Source organism: Diospyros lotus, chromosome 10, assembly GCF_014633365.1.
Source record: "Diospyros lotus cultivar Yz01 chromosome 10, ASM1463336v1, whole genome shotgun sequence".
Classification (NCBI taxonomy): domain Eukaryota; kingdom Viridiplantae; phylum Streptophyta; class Magnoliopsida; order Ericales; family Ebenaceae; genus Diospyros; species Diospyros lotus.
In genome coordinates, this window is record NC_068347.1 from 3714467 (window position 1) to 3730201 (window position 15735).

Sequence of the window (15735 nt, forward strand, 5' to 3'; positions counted from 1 at the left end):
TTTGATTAATTCAATTTTTGAGTTTCCTTGATCGATTCAGTTTGACCTTGTATAGCAATTTAATTTTTTTAATTATTAAATTTCAATCAATTTAATAACTGAACCGATCATTTGCACACCCTTACTTATTAGTTAAATACTTTTATTTTGTGATCATTTAAAGCCAAAATAAGCTTTCCTTCAACGTGTGACACTCACTTAGCTCAAAAGGAAAAATAAATAATTTATCCAAACTTAGCCCACTTTCAAATCTAGCTTCCAAAATCCTTTGAGGTCTTATGTTGCTTGTGAAAGTAAAATGATGCTTACTTGGACAAGGAAAAAACAATTACATCATTGAGGCATCGTACATGAAAAGCACAAAAAAGGAAGAACATGCATATTATGTATACAACCAACTTAACGATTGATTAACCAAAAAGAGTTTAGAAGTACAGTCCTCTCTCCCTTTTGGCCTTCAGGGCTTGGCATCTGTCGAGGGTGCAGTGCTCTTTGCCTGAGAGGAGGCAGTGGAAGTGTTGCTCCGAGGTTCAGAGCTCTGGCCAGAGGATGACTCTGTGAAGAAAACTATGTGCTCCTGGCTGTCAACGAAGACTTGGAGGGATCGTGGAACCGGAGGTGGGTTCACATCCAGAATCCCTTCCAGGATCTGCACTACCTGACCCATTGTCGGTCTATGGTTCTCATCGTCTTGGATGCACCAACAAGCAACTCTACAGATTCGCCTTAGCTCTCCCGCGTCTGCATTCTTGTCCAGTCTGGGGTCTAGTAGGTCAAGGACATCGCCTCCTTCTATGACAACATTTGCAGCCCAGGTTGGGAAGAATTTCTGCTTCCCTTCTTCGGTGTGCTCAGAATTTCTTCTTCCCGATACAACCTCAAAAAGCATCATACCATAGCTGAAAACATCAGCTTTGGAAGTTATGGGTACTCCAGATATCCACTCTGGTGCAAGATAGCCTCTTGTTCCCCTCATGGTTGTCAAAACCCTGCTGAATTCTCGCCCCATGAGCTTTGCAAGTCCAAAATCAGCAACTTTTGAACAGAATTCAGCATCTAAAAGGATGTTTTCCGGCTTTATGTCACAGTGTATGATACAGTCCCTGCATTTCTCATGGAGATAAGCCAACCCTCGAGCTGTCCCCAGTGCAATTTGGTACCTTGTTTTCCAGTCCAAAACATTCTCATCTTTTTCATGGAAAAGATGGGAATCCAAGGAGCCATTCTGCATATAATCATACACCAACAACTTCCTGTTGCCTTCAGAGCAGAACCCACGAAGCCGAACAAGATTGACATGTTGGATAGTTCCAATTGTGCTAACTTCTGTTCGGAATTGCTTCTCGCCTTGGATGATGCTCTCAAGCTTCTTCACAGCTACAACAGTTGAATCAGGTAATGTCCCTTTAAAAACAGAGCCAAAGCCTCCTCCCCCCAATTTCTCAGAGAAATTCTTGGTTGCATGCTGCAAATCTCTGTATCCGAATGCAATCAATGAACCCTCTACAGCTTTTGTCGATCCAACTGACCTCCTTTGCCGCCGCCAGAAAACCACAGAAACAACACCCAGGAGGGCTATCACTACAATGGAACCAGCAACAGCTCCAATAATAATACCCTTGTTATTTTTAGAACTCGAAAACTCAGAGGCTGCGAGTTTAATATAAAGAGATTCTCCATTTCCATTTCCTGAGAGTTGTTTCACATTCACAAGGTCGCCACTCCAAATCGAACAATTATTACTATCATAAGCATAAGCTGTGCAAGAACAGTTACCCAAGCAAGAAGATTCGCATTCTGCCTCACTGCCAACAGCCACAGTTTGTGGATTTTCGGGCAAGTTCATGTTGGGATACTCCAAAAACCTATCTCTTTCTTTATTAGCAGCACCAGAAGTCCCGCAATGTAATTGGGAATTCCTCACACACCCACCAGAATGATCATTCAATTTCCAGTCACTGTCCGACCTAGGTATGAAACCTTTCAAACAACTACAAGCTTCTTGTGCGTTATCATTGCAGGTGCCAAATGCCCCACAAAAATCATAAACTTCACATTGTTGTTTCGGCTGAGTCCAAAACAAAATCCACTCCTTGCTGTTCTCCATCCATGTGACTTGCTTCACTTGCCCGGATATATCCATGATAAATCTAGAAATTATTGAAGGATTATAGACAGAATATGTGAAATAACTCTCATTTGTGTTGTTGGTAAAGCTAAAATTATAATTATAAGTCTTCCTCATTTCAGGAACTGAGCTGAAAATCTCCCCATTCCATGGACCACTATTCCAGAAGACTTGAGTCCCATTTCGCATTATAAGATACTCACTTTTATTTGCATCTAGACTAAGAGAGAATAGCCCTGGAGCAGGATCTTCAGAATTCTTCCATGAAGTAAGGCGTTGATGGGTTTTAGTAACCCAATTATATGAGATCTTGGCACCAGGGAACCAAGTATCGGCTGGGTGATCAAAACTTTGCCAAATTGGTTCTGTGGAATTGGATTTGGACCCTTCTCTCAAAACCAAATTACCATTATCCCCAAGAACTGCTACAACAGAATTGGAAGTTGTAGAGCTCTGATTGGTGGACCAAACTTGGAGATTCCGCTCGTTGAGAAGCACCAAGTTGCCATCTATGATTTTGAGTTGTGAGGAACGGTGATCTGAGACGGCTGATTCTCTATTAGCTACCCAAGCTACAGTTTTATTGGACACTTTCTTGTACCACATGCATATGTAATACTTGGAAGCGTTACCTGGTGCGTAGAAACCCAATTCGAAATACCCACCTGCAGAAACAATTGTCCGATCCCCGGACAGCGATTTGTTTGCAGAGATGGTGTCATCTCCAAAAGAGAGACGCGTGTTGAGGGAGAAGGCCAGGAAGAAAACTAGCAGCCCGGTACCCATTTCTGCTAAGAAAAATTCGTGCAGGAGCTGTGATAATAGAACTAGATATGTTTGAATTGCAGGAGAGAGAGAGAGAGAGAGAGAGAGAGAGAGAAAGAAATTCGTGCAGGAGCTGTGACAGTAGAACTGGATATGTTTGAATTGCAGGAGAGAGAGAGAGAGAGAGAGAGAGAGAGAGAGAGATGGCTTTGATATTTTGAACAAGTTGGGGCTCGAATGCAAGAGGGGTCACGGTCATGGAAAGCAAGGAGTTGCGGGCGTTCTATCTTATAAGAAGACCATTAGGCTTCTAGAATTGACCATCATGCCCCTTGTGCCATTTTCCGAACTTCTCTTTTTTCGTATGGGAGCTGCAATGTCCAGTCAAAATTGTCAATTAGTCTTCGCATATGAGGAAAATATTTTTATATATATAATAGCCTAGTTTTTCCTGTTAATTACAATACCAAAATTAATTTTTCACCTCCTGGAAGCAAGACTGATCAAAATTTAACTGTTAACCATTACTCACTTTGATTTGATTTAATAACTTTTTAATACCACTCAACACTTATTTTAATTCTAACAAAAATTGAAACAAAGTAATATAGTGGTAAAATTGTATGAGAAATCAATTTTAATTTAAAAGCCGTGAATTCAAATCTTATTAGTGTAATTAATTTTTATTTTTTAAATAAGATACATAAAAACTATTTACAAAATAATAATAATAAAATAATACATATTTACAAAAATGGACCACGTAATATCAATACATCATATACACATGTAAAATCAAATTCTGAAATTTAGTGAACTGAAAATAATACTATATTATTTTTAATTACAATTCATTTAAGTAGACGTTTTTAGTACATAATTACTAAAAAGTCATCATTTTGTATAAAAAAATACTAATATATAGTAAAACGTCAATAAATCTTTTTGCCAGTTAGTCAGCATTTGGGTAATTTGGTCATTTTGACGTGCGTGAAATAATGTTGTCTGGTCGTCCCACTACTGTGGCCGAGGCGAAGTCAAAAGAAAAGTCCTCCACTTGCGTCAAATCAAACCTCCGACATATAAAATTGAATTTTACAGATGAGAAAGAAGAACACTGCCTGTCACCTAGCTACATGAATTCCAAAACATCATTGGCCCCCACCTAACTGTTTGGGTCTTATTAAATAATAATATACGTCACCGATGGTAACAAGGTTTTTAGTCCCTACAGGTGACGGGTCATTGTCCTTTTGAAAGAGTCACCGCACGCTATCATAGTCTCCAACTGGGGGCAACAGAAATCAATGCTAGTCCAACTATATATGCGTTGGGTGCTATCTTGTGGTGGAAAATAATTGAAGACCTTCCAGAGCTATCTCGTGGTGGAAAATAATTTAATTTTTTAAATTAAAAAGAATTTTAAAAAATAAAAAAATTCTTAAAAGGAGTTTTCAGTTTTTCTTATTAATTTAGGGATATAAAAAAACACCATTTTTTTAAAAAAAAAATTCTCAAATCACCTCCTTATCCTTCTCTAATATAAATTATATAAAATAAATTAAAACATCTCTACTTTTGTAACAAATATTTCATATTGAAAATTATTTTTTCTGTATTTTTAACATTTAAACACACTTTTTAATTTTTTTAAAAAAATTAAAAATAAAAAATAAAAATCATTTTCCACAACTAAATAACTCTCTAGTCTTCCTTGTGCCATCCCATCTTGTTAGAAAAAATTAACCGAAAACTAGTGACAAAAATATAAAAACAAAAATAAGAGACCCAAATAATGAGATTTTTTTTTTTTTCATTTTAGAAGATTGGGATTGTTATCTTTTTATTGAGGTTTATTTTTACATTATAAATATATAACGCAACTCATCACAATTGCAATTTTATCCTAACTAGGCTAGTTCTGTAAAGTAGAAGGAAGCATAGCCGACAAATTGGACCCTACGTTCCAACTACTGAACTTGAAAACATTAATGAAGTGCTGCCTGTGAAATGAAATGATACAATAAAAGGAAGTGTACTCACCTCATCAGCTATTGCAGACACCTTGGATTTCTGAAAAGGTGTAAATGGAACTGCTTAAGAGGGCTTTCCAACTGCATAAACCAGATGAAATTGTAAATGCGCAGAAAAGAAAGTGTCACTTTCTGGTATGTTTTATATCGAAGTATCTAATAAAAAGATAGGCAAAAGAGACAATATCACTTGCATACCTTACCTGATTAGGTGAGCAAGAACAATCTTTCATGATGTCTCCACAATCATTTGCATTGATTGACGTAACGTGTAGCGTGAGTGTGAAAAAAATACATTAAAATAAATTCTTGAAAGAAGAAACTTCACTGGGCTTTCAAGAAGATGCAAAAATAAAACTGTTTTACTATAAAAACTTAAATAAGTTGTCAAAATTTGTATTGAGAAAAATTTGATTACAAATTCTAAATTTTAGGAATATTTATAATGTTTGGCTAATCTAAATCTATCTAATATTTGTACACAGAATTCAACTAGAATAAAATCATCTAACTAGAATTCTAAAAATAAAATATAAGTAAAAGTCAACTAGCATCTTAATAGAAATAAATCTTAAGTAAAATTCAACTAGAATTCTAATAAAAATAAATCGTAATCAAACATGAAATAGAATCCTAAATCAAGTAGAACTCTATAACTTATGAAGTATTAAAATACTGTTCTAGCACTACTGTTCCGACGTGGTCGGTTAGGCCTTGAGCTGAGTCTTGATCAGTGATTGCATCATTCACCTTTACTTGAGAAGAATTCATCCTCAAATTATGATTCGGGTATGACAACTCAATATCTGACAAATACAAAGAAAGATTAGCTACATTGAATGTTTTGAAAATACGCACATGATTAGGCAAATCCACAACATAAGCATTATCATTGATCTTCTTTGTAATCTTGTAAGGACCATATTTCTTTGGCTTGGGTTTGTTCTGCTTTCCTGCTAGAATCCGTTCATTCTTCAATAATATCACGACTTCATCTCTAACCTCAAATACCTTGTGCTTCCTATACTTGTCAGTTGTCACCTTATACTTCTTATTTGTGCAACTTTTGCTTGACATCTTCCTGAACTGCTTGAACTTTTCTATTAAGGGAACATGAGTAAAGACATCCCTTCCCCTCTTAGCCCTATCTTCATTGGCATAGGTCCAACCATCACCATGTTTGTTAACCTCTGCCTCCATATTATTATTACTGTTAGATTGAGGATATTGAACAATCCATCTTGAACGCTTCTCTAATCTAATAGATCTTATCACATGTCATTCTCCTCTCATTAGCTTTCTTGATTTTGACTTCTCAACAGCTTCCAAATTCATCTGTAGATTTTTCTTACTTGGAAAAGCATTCTTTTGCAACTGTTTTGAATATAGGCTTATTCCATGACTACTAATAGTGTCTTCATCATTTAAAATATTGATACTTGAATTCTCATTTGGTCCAAGCACTTAATCAACTATAGCAGCAGCTACCACAACATTCTTAGTTTCAAAATCTAATTTCAAATTAATACTGAACGCAGTTGCACTACCCGAGTTAACTAGCTTGGGAGATCTAACATCCCTATTCACAAAGAGACCCCTGTGACCATCTTGATCATCTTGCTTTTGCAATCACGAATGTGAATAAGTTCCTATTGCCTTCGATTCAACCATGCTAGAGCCTAAATAAACTGTAGAAGGATCTGTTGCCACGGCCACCATCTCCTTTACAGTTGCAAGCCAATCAGAAGAAACACCACCTTCCTTGGATTGTGAAGCAATGCCTGAGCCCTCGGGATTGGAAAATACCTCAATATGAGTCAACAACCTTGGATTTTTTATCATGTTAGTAGCATAAACTAGACCTGAGTTTGCAAACGTTGAGGTTATTGGGATAACATAATGTTCGAGATCAAGCTCCAAACTCACCGAAAAGCCATTCTTTAGTTTATACTCGCCGTTTTCCCAATGGTTGTGTTGCTGCGCATTCTTCCTAACCTCTCTATCACTAGGGTTAACTATTATACGACCAAGATCATCCTCATCGTTGCTATCATCCATCGTTGATCTTCTAGAATTAACTGTTATTTTACTCTTGTGATTATCTTGTGTTTAGTTTTTATGATGAAAAACAACATTTAGTTTTGATCCCTAAGTCATGAGTCAAGTTTATGGCTTTCAAGAAAAATCAATTTCAAGTACCTTTGTGAAAATGAAAATCAAATGATATATAATTTTCTATAGACGGAGATTTGCACAAATAAATATTAAGATTTAAAAAAATCTCCTAAATGATTTTTCAAATTGGTTTTGAATCAATGGATAAATGAAGCAAAATGTTTCAAAGGCAAAAGACCATGTTGTTGAGCCCAAGAAATGTTATTTTTCTAATTCTGGGAAATTAAAGCATAATAAGGAGACATACAAGAAAATATTTTCATTTTGAAAAATTATCTCCCGCTATTTTGATAGATAGTATTCATTGTTATTAAAATAATTTTTAATGAATTTTTCAATAAATAGAATGTATGTATTTTGAGAGTGGTAAATTTGCTAAATCTGTAGTTTGTACTAAAATCAAAATTCTATTTTCTTATGGTTATGAATTTTGATTTTTTTTAGATATTTTTATCAAATCTAAATAGGGGGTACTTTCTTATTTACATTTATGTATTAAAGTAAATGGAAAGTAAAATATAAATTAAAGAAAATGAAGACATTTACTTAAACTAAAGAAATGTAAATATGTTGTAATGTTTTGTATTATCAAGCTTCATATGTCGACTACATGCTTTCACTTTGTCGACTAACATATTGACTTGGTCGACTAAGTTATAGGATCTGTTGACCAACAATGTGCTTCTTTTAGTCTTGGTCGACTAACCTTAAGCTTTAGTCGACAAACAATGTATATGTTATGACTTGGTTGACTAACTCTTTAAGTTGGTCGACAGAAGGTCAGCCTTGGTCGCCTAAGTGTTATGCATGTTTTTGTCTTGGTCGACTAAGTGCCCTATTATTTTTATGACTTGGTCGACTAACTTATTTTATTTGTCGACCAAGCTTATTATTTTATTTGATTCTGTCGACTAACCATTTTTATCTATCGACTAGGTTTCTTTTGTAGAAAGCATAACAACTAGTTTTTCAAATCCCAACGGTCACAAACGGTTAGTTTCCTCTTCAATCTTTTTGAATGCCTATATATACAACTCAAGGATGATCAAGAAGAGGCTAATGGACGAGAACAAATTGACTTTAAGATTATGAATCTTTTTATTTGAGCTTACAATGTTTGTGTTTTCATTGTTATATTTTTCTTTTCAAGGGTTCGTTCTATTACTGTTAATATATTTTTAAGCCTTGTTTTCATTGTGAGAGAACTTGTAACTAAGAGTGTTAACTCTTAATATTTCACTCTTAGTAATAAAATAGTTTTAATAATGACTATATGAAAATCAATTTCTACTATGTGGATTATATGAATGAGAAAATACATTTTTAGTATATAAGTCTTAAAGCAAGATATGAAATATTGAGTATGGATGAAAGAATGATTTGTTTCAAATTATACCTTTGATAATCTCAACTTGCTTTCAAGATAATCAAAATGAGTTTTTAAAAGAATCGAATAAGGATGTATTAAAAATTCAAGATTTTCAAAAGGATAGTTGACTATCAGGTTCATTCTATTGACTATGCCTCAAAATAGTCGACTATTTTGATTGTTCTGTCGACTATTCAAGCATCTGTCGACTATCGAGTAAGGATAGTCGACTATGCCTTTTGATCTGTCGACTATTTTTGTTCATGAAATTCAAAAATTTCTTCATATTTCTGCATCTGTTGACTATCCAAGTGTATCTGTCGACTATTGAAAATTTTGTGTTATAAGATAGTCGACTATTCGTTTTGTCTGTCGACTATTTCTTGCTCTACTTGTAAAAATAGTCGACTATACATTTTTTCTGTTGATTATTTCTTTTTGCAGAAAGGTATAACGGCTAGTTTTTCAACTCCAACGGTCACAAAAACGGCTAGTTTCCTCTTCAATCTTTATGGATGCTTATATATACAACTCATGGAGCATCAAGAGAAGGCTAATGGACCAAAACGAGATGATCTAGAATTTGGAAATCATTTTATTTGAGCTTACAGTGTTCTTTGTGCTTTCAATTTTATATTTTTCTATGCAAGGCTTCGTTCTATCATTGTAAATCTATTCTTAAGCCTAGTTTTCATTGTGAGAGAACTTGTGACTAAGAGTGTTAACTCTTAACTTCTCTCTTTCATTTGTATCGTTGTTATTTTCCTAGCTTGTATAGCTAGAGGGCCCATTTGAGTGGGAGGTTGTAATTCCTAATCTTGGACTAGAGGACCTACTTGATTTAAGTAGGGGGTTTTAGTGGATGGTTTGAAAAATCCTTAGTGAGGAGCTAAGGTAGTGGATTAGGCTTGGGTTAAGTTGAACCACTATAAATCCTTTGTGTTCTTCTCTTGTGCTTGTGGTTTTATTTCATTTATTATTTCAAGCAATTCAATAATCCTCACTTGCATCGAATTTTCCATCAAAAGGATTTCAAAGTTCTATCAAAGATTTTTAAAATATCCAATTTACCCCCTCTCTTGGTGTGTGCCATAGAACCTACTGTTCTAACAATTGGTATCAGAGCCTAACTCCTTGTTTCAAGGTCTAAAAATCTAAGGAGAGATCCATGGCTCTTAAGGAAGGGTATCCTACTAATGTGGCACCTTATTTTGATGGCTCATTTTATGATTTTTGGAGAAAAAGAATTTGTGTATTCATGACATCCATCGATTGTTATTTGTGGTATATAGTGGAAAAGGGTTTTGTTTTAAAACCAAAGATGGAATGGGATGATCGTGATAAAATGAATTTTTCTTTAAATATTAGAGCTATGCATATTTTACAGCATGCCCTAAGTGATGATATTTACGTTAAAATTTCTAAGTGCTCTAGTGCTACAGAGATATTGAGTACTTTTGATTCATTATATCTTTCTAACAAATGTTGTGAGCAAGTTGATGAAAATTCACAGGTTGAAAATTCATTGAATCATCAACAAATAGAGGAGAAAGGAACTTCACATGCCTCTAGTGAAGAAAACTCAAACATGTGTTTCATGGTAAATGAAGAAAAGGAGGTAACCTCTACTTCTACTCTTGTTAATGATATTGATCAGGAGTCTAGTTCTTCATATGCTTATGTTGATGACAGTGAGAATGATTTTTCAAATGAAGAGTTATTGAATGCTTTGAATGATTTATATGAAAATTTTGAAAATCTATGTTTGAAAAATAAAACTGTTAAAAAGAAATTAGATTTATTGTCAAAAGAATTAGAAGTTTTAAAATCTAAGAATGAATATTTGATTACTTCCAATAAAGAATTTTTAAAGGAAAAAGTTTTGGAAGAGTTTGAATTGAAATCCTCGAACAGTGCATTAAATGAGAAATTTAGTTTAAAAGAGGAGATTACAAATTCATGTGATCATGATCTAGGTGTTCAAAATTTTAATAGTCAAAGAGCAAAAGTCAAGAGCTCACATTTACACACCTATCATGAAATTAAATGCTTTTATTGTGGTAAATTAGGTCACATTGCATACAAATGTCCTTTAAAAAGGAAATCATATTATGGACCTAAAATGAAATGGATTCCTAAGGAAACCAAGCCTTTAAATGTTTCTCATGCAAATTCTCAAGAATCCAAGCATGTTTTGATACCTAAAAATTCTCATTTTAAGAGGAATGTGCATAAGGATAAGAAGCAAACAATTTTCATAAAAAGGAAACAAAAATCTTTTGCTTCACATCCTAGCTATTGGTATCATTTTATAAACAAAGATTTTGTAAGAAACAATCCACATAAGCTTAAACAAATTTGGGTTCCTAAGAAGGAGCTCTATGCTAACATTGGTGAACCCAAGGTGGTTTGGGCACCAAAGGCTTGTGGATGATCTTTTTTGTAGAGTTGTTTGACATCCAAATGAACTTTAAAGAGAAATTTTTATGGATAAGTCAAGCATGAAGGAAAAGGGGGATGAAAAGAGATTCAATCCAAAAGATGTATTGTCATCCAAAAGTAAGATTTTATTAAACAAAATCTTGGTGGTATGTTTCTATCCTTATCCTCCCTATGCTTATTAGTTTTTGGTAATAATGATTTATGAGTTTTCACTTTATGATATTGTTGAAAACTTGTACTTATTTCTAAAAATTAAGGGAGAAATATAATGTGTTGATATACGCTTATGAGTAAAGGGAAAATAAAGTTTATTAATATATGCTAGAAATGCTTTCTTGATAAATGTTCCTAACTAGCATAAGTCAATTATGTGATAAGAGATATAAGTATGCTTTAATGCTAATTCATGTGAAGTATCTTGTCACAAAGCAAATGAAATGAAGATCATAGAAAATAGGATAGAAATTGTGCATAGACCTATTCTCATCTAGTATAAGAGAAATGCCTAATATCATTCATCTCCCATCTATTTATCTATGGCATAATGAACTAAGTCATGCAAATATGAATATGCTTCTATAATCTATTCAAACATGATCTTGTTGAGAAATTGCCTAAAGCTTAAATATGAAAAATATTTGTGAGGCATGCATGAAAGGCTAACAAATAAGTATATCATTTAAGTCTTCAAATAAAATCTCAACCTCTAGGTCTCTAATCTCAATCTATTTAGATCTCTTTGGACCTATGAGAACCCAAAAGCCTAAAGTGAAACACATTTTATCCGTGTCATTGTAGATGACTATTCTAGGTAACTTGGGAAATATGTCTTGTATCTAAAAGTGAAACATTTAGCTCATTTGAAATATTTTCAAAAGATAAAAGTACATGTATTTCAAAAAAAAAATTAGAAGCAATCATGGGGAGAATTTTGAAATGAACAATTCAAGCACTATTGTGATGAAAATAGTATTGATCATAATTTTCTAGTGCTAGAACAAAATGAGGTACTTGAAAAGAAAAATAGATCTTTACAGGAAATGGCTAGAATTGTGCTATGTGACAAAATTCTTTTTTAGTCTAAGCCATTAACACCTCATGCTATATGTTGAATATGATTTCAATAAAGCCTATCTTAAAGAAAACCCCTATGAGTTATATAGAGAAAGGAAACCAAATATTTCATATTTTCATGTTTTTGGTAGTACATATTTTATGCTTAACAATGGTGAAGATACTCTAGACAAATTTGATGGTAAGAGTGAGCAAGGAATTTTCTTAGGATATTCTACTCAAAATAAAGCATATAGAGTATTTAATAATATGACTCTAACAATAGAAGAATCTATTCCAATTATAGTTAATTATGTGAGTGTTGAATTTCCAAAACCTATGGAAGGTGGTGACGAAGAATTAGGATAAAGATCTGAAAAATTCTTATTAGATCAAAAGGAATCAAATCTATCAAAGGATAATATGCTAATATATCTTATGAAGAAAGAGAATCATCATTTCTAAGAGAAATATGTGCAAGGTAATGAGATCATAGAAGATCTTTTTAAAGAAATAAGAACTAGACCATTTATTTAGAATGAATGTCAATTTGCAACCTTCTTATCTCAAATAGAAACATCATAAACAAAACTTCTATTTCAAAATCTTCTTATCTATATTTCAAAACTTATCTCTATGCATTTCAAATCTAGGTTTATTACTTGCAAAAAGGGATTGTCTTTACACGGTTGATACCTCATCGTGCCATTTCAAGGTCTTGAGATTTAACAAAGCCGTGGCCTTCACCGGTGACATCCTTTCATTTGAAAAAGATTTTTTGAAAAAGAGATTTTTATTTTTCCAAATTCAATCCTCTGTTATGGAAATTCTTTTTACCATTCTCACACCAAATGCGTGTTTAGGAACAAAATGGATGAAAGAGGAAAAAAGCTAGATTAGTAGTATAGTCATGTAAAAAGGGGAAGATCAAAATGAAACCTATGCTCCCATAGCAAGACTAAATCCATAAAAATGTTGTTGGAATTGCATGCCACAAATCCTTTAAGCTACATAAAGAATGTCAAGAGTGCATCTTTAAATGGTTATAAATGAGAAAATGTGTTGCTTTATTTCTTAAATAGAACCCAAAAATATTAAGGAAGCTCTAATGGAAGAAAATTGGTTTATGACTATGCAAGAAGGGCTAAATAAATTTGAAAGAAGTGGTGTATGCAATTGGTTTCAAGACCTAAGGATCACCCAATCATAGTAACCAAAAGGGTCTTATAAACAAAATTAGAATTAAATCTAAATTAGTAGCTAAAGGGTACAATCAAGAAAAATGAATCAAGGATAATGAGTCTTATGCCCTCGTAGCTAAGTTAGAAGCATTGAGAATATTGTTGGCATTTGCATATCATAAGAAGGATAAGCTATTTCAAATGAATGATTAAAAATATCTTTTAAAATTGTTTTATAAATGAGGACGTATATGTGGAACAACCTCTTGGTTTTGAGAATCCTCAATATGAGAATTATGTGCTCAAACTCTCCAAGGCACTATATTGTTGAAAACAAACCCCTAAGTCATGATATGAAAGTCCTAGCAAGTTTATTCTGGAAGAAGAAGTCATGGTATGGAAGTTCTAGCAAGTTTAGTCTAGAAGAAAAATTTAAAAGAGGTCAAAAAGATATATCATTGCTTCTAAGCCTCATAACAAGAATGTTTTAAGAGTCCAAATCTATGGACATCATGTTTTGGTTCTACAAATAAATCCCTATGGAATCAATTTGTCAATCTAATGCAAAGAGAACTTAAGATATAAAGAAGATGAAGGGATCTATATGTCTAAGGAAAAAAAAAAAAAATACATCTTCTTAAGAAATTTAATATTTCCAGCCTCTCAAAAGAGCAGTTCAGCAAGCCTAGACATTTATGGAAAAGCCAAATGGTAGAAAATGAGCTATATAGATATATGATTGGACCATTGCTACATTTGATAGCTACTAGGATGAACATCATATTTAATGTTTACCTATGAGCTAGACTTCAATCCAATCCTAATGAATTCCATCTTGGAGGCAAAATAGCTGAAAAGAACACTAGTGATCCATGTCAAGTTTTAAGAAAATTCCTAGTGTCTTTGTTTAGAAGAAAGTGAATTTCCATTTCATTCTCTTTCACTAAAGGTGAATATGTAGTTGCTCAAATCCTATGGATGGAACAAAAAGACTATGGCATAAGACCCCACAATATTCCAAATCAAATATGCCAATACAAATGCTATAGCCATAGCAAAAATTCAAGGAATCTTGCTTAAAAAGAAAATATCAATTGGTATCATGTCCAAATCTATTGGAAATCATTTTCTAGATAAATCCCTATCAATCCTTGAGTTCTAGTGATTTTATCTGAAGAAGTTTCGAAACATCATATTATTCTATTTCGAAACCTTTGATTCAAAGAAGTTTAGATCCTTCATGTCCTTCAAATCTATCATTGGTTAAATCAAAGGGCTTCGCCGTCAATCTCTTAGATCTAAAAAATTGATAAATGATATATTCTTGATGGCATATAGTATTCATGTCTTGAATCATTTATAATGCTATTTTTCTTGTATGAAATAGCTTGATTATCTTTGTGTAACAAATGAATACTTGAGTATGAAATCATGCTTTATTTGCTAAAGGATCATCTTGCTTCTTGAAGTTATCTATATGTAATGATCCTATGTGATTACAAGTATGACTAAGATTATCAAAAGACAAATGTATGTTTGTAAAACCTATCCTTAATATGTCTTGCATTAAATCTGTCATAACTTGTTTAGATTTATGTTTTTGGATGACCACTTATTGTTTGAATATATGGAAAGTAAGTTCATGTGGTTCATTCCTCAAATACTTGGCCATTGATATGTTTTACCCTTGTGAAAATCATTTGAATTGAGACAATTACTATTTTTATATGAAAAATGTCTCTATGGCTAAAATCTCCCGTGTAAGTTTAAGGGGGAGTTTTTTTTTTTTTTAAAGAGAGTCTTTCTATGTGCTTGAAATGATATATTTCACTCTTATATTGATCACTTAATGTATATGCCTTTTTATATGATGAATGGCTATGCAATTGATCCAGTGCTTTGATTGCTTAAATATGAGTGATTTCTTGAAAAGATATAGATCGGCTCTAATATGATCATGAGTATGCAATATGGTATGATTTTATTTTAATTTTGGCATCTCATGAATAAGGTTTCTTTATATGGCATGTGCTCAAAAATCTTCTATGATGCTAATTATGCCATCTTAAGGGGGAGCTATCTTTAGTTTTAAAGAAGCATTGAAAAAGAGATATGTATTGGGGGAATTATATGTATTATTGCTTGGTAGTATTATCTCCAATTCATTTCTATTAAAAAAAAAAATTGGTCTAAGGGGAGTTTATTTCTTTTAAGATTTACCTTTTTGATTTATGACAAAAAGGGGGTAGAGATTTGTTGACAGATTTACCAGTTGCTTTTGTTATATGGTTTGTTAAACTCAAACTTCACTTTATGAATGAATGCTTTAATATTGACATTTTACTCTTATTAATGTATGTCTCAATCGGGCTGAATGGTTTAGTTGAATTATCTATGTGCAGCTTGGTTCAAGGGAGAGCCTCAGTGTGTTTCAAAAAGGGAGAGTATTCTTCTTATTTGATATTGACAAAAAGGGGGAGATAAAATGAGTAAATTGATTTTCACAATTTTCATATTTGTTTTGTCATCATCCAAAAGGGGGAGATTGATATTTCACTCTTAGTAATAAAATAGTTTTAATAATGACTA

The 15735-nt window shown here is 33.1% G+C and overlaps 1 protein-coding gene across 1 annotated transcript; it reads right to left on the reverse strand.

The window, feature by feature from the left end:
- Positions 1 to 252: 252 nt before the first annotated feature.
- LOC127812219 (G-type lectin S-receptor-like serine/threonine-protein kinase At2g19130) lies at positions 253 to 3118 on the reverse strand. The gene has a single exon (XM_052352601.1). The coding sequence runs from the start codon at positions 2912 to 2914 to the stop codon at positions 458 to 460; it is 2457 nt and encodes an 818-aa protein (XP_052208561.1). The 5' UTR covers positions 2915 to 3118; the 3' UTR covers positions 253 to 457.
- Positions 3119 to 15735: the final 12617 nt, after the last annotated feature.

Coding starts and splice junctions, on each gene's coding strand:
- LOC127812219 (XM_052352601.1), bottom strand. CDS start 2,914: ATGGGTACCGGGCTGCTAGTTTTCTTCCTGGCCTTCTCCCTCAACACG.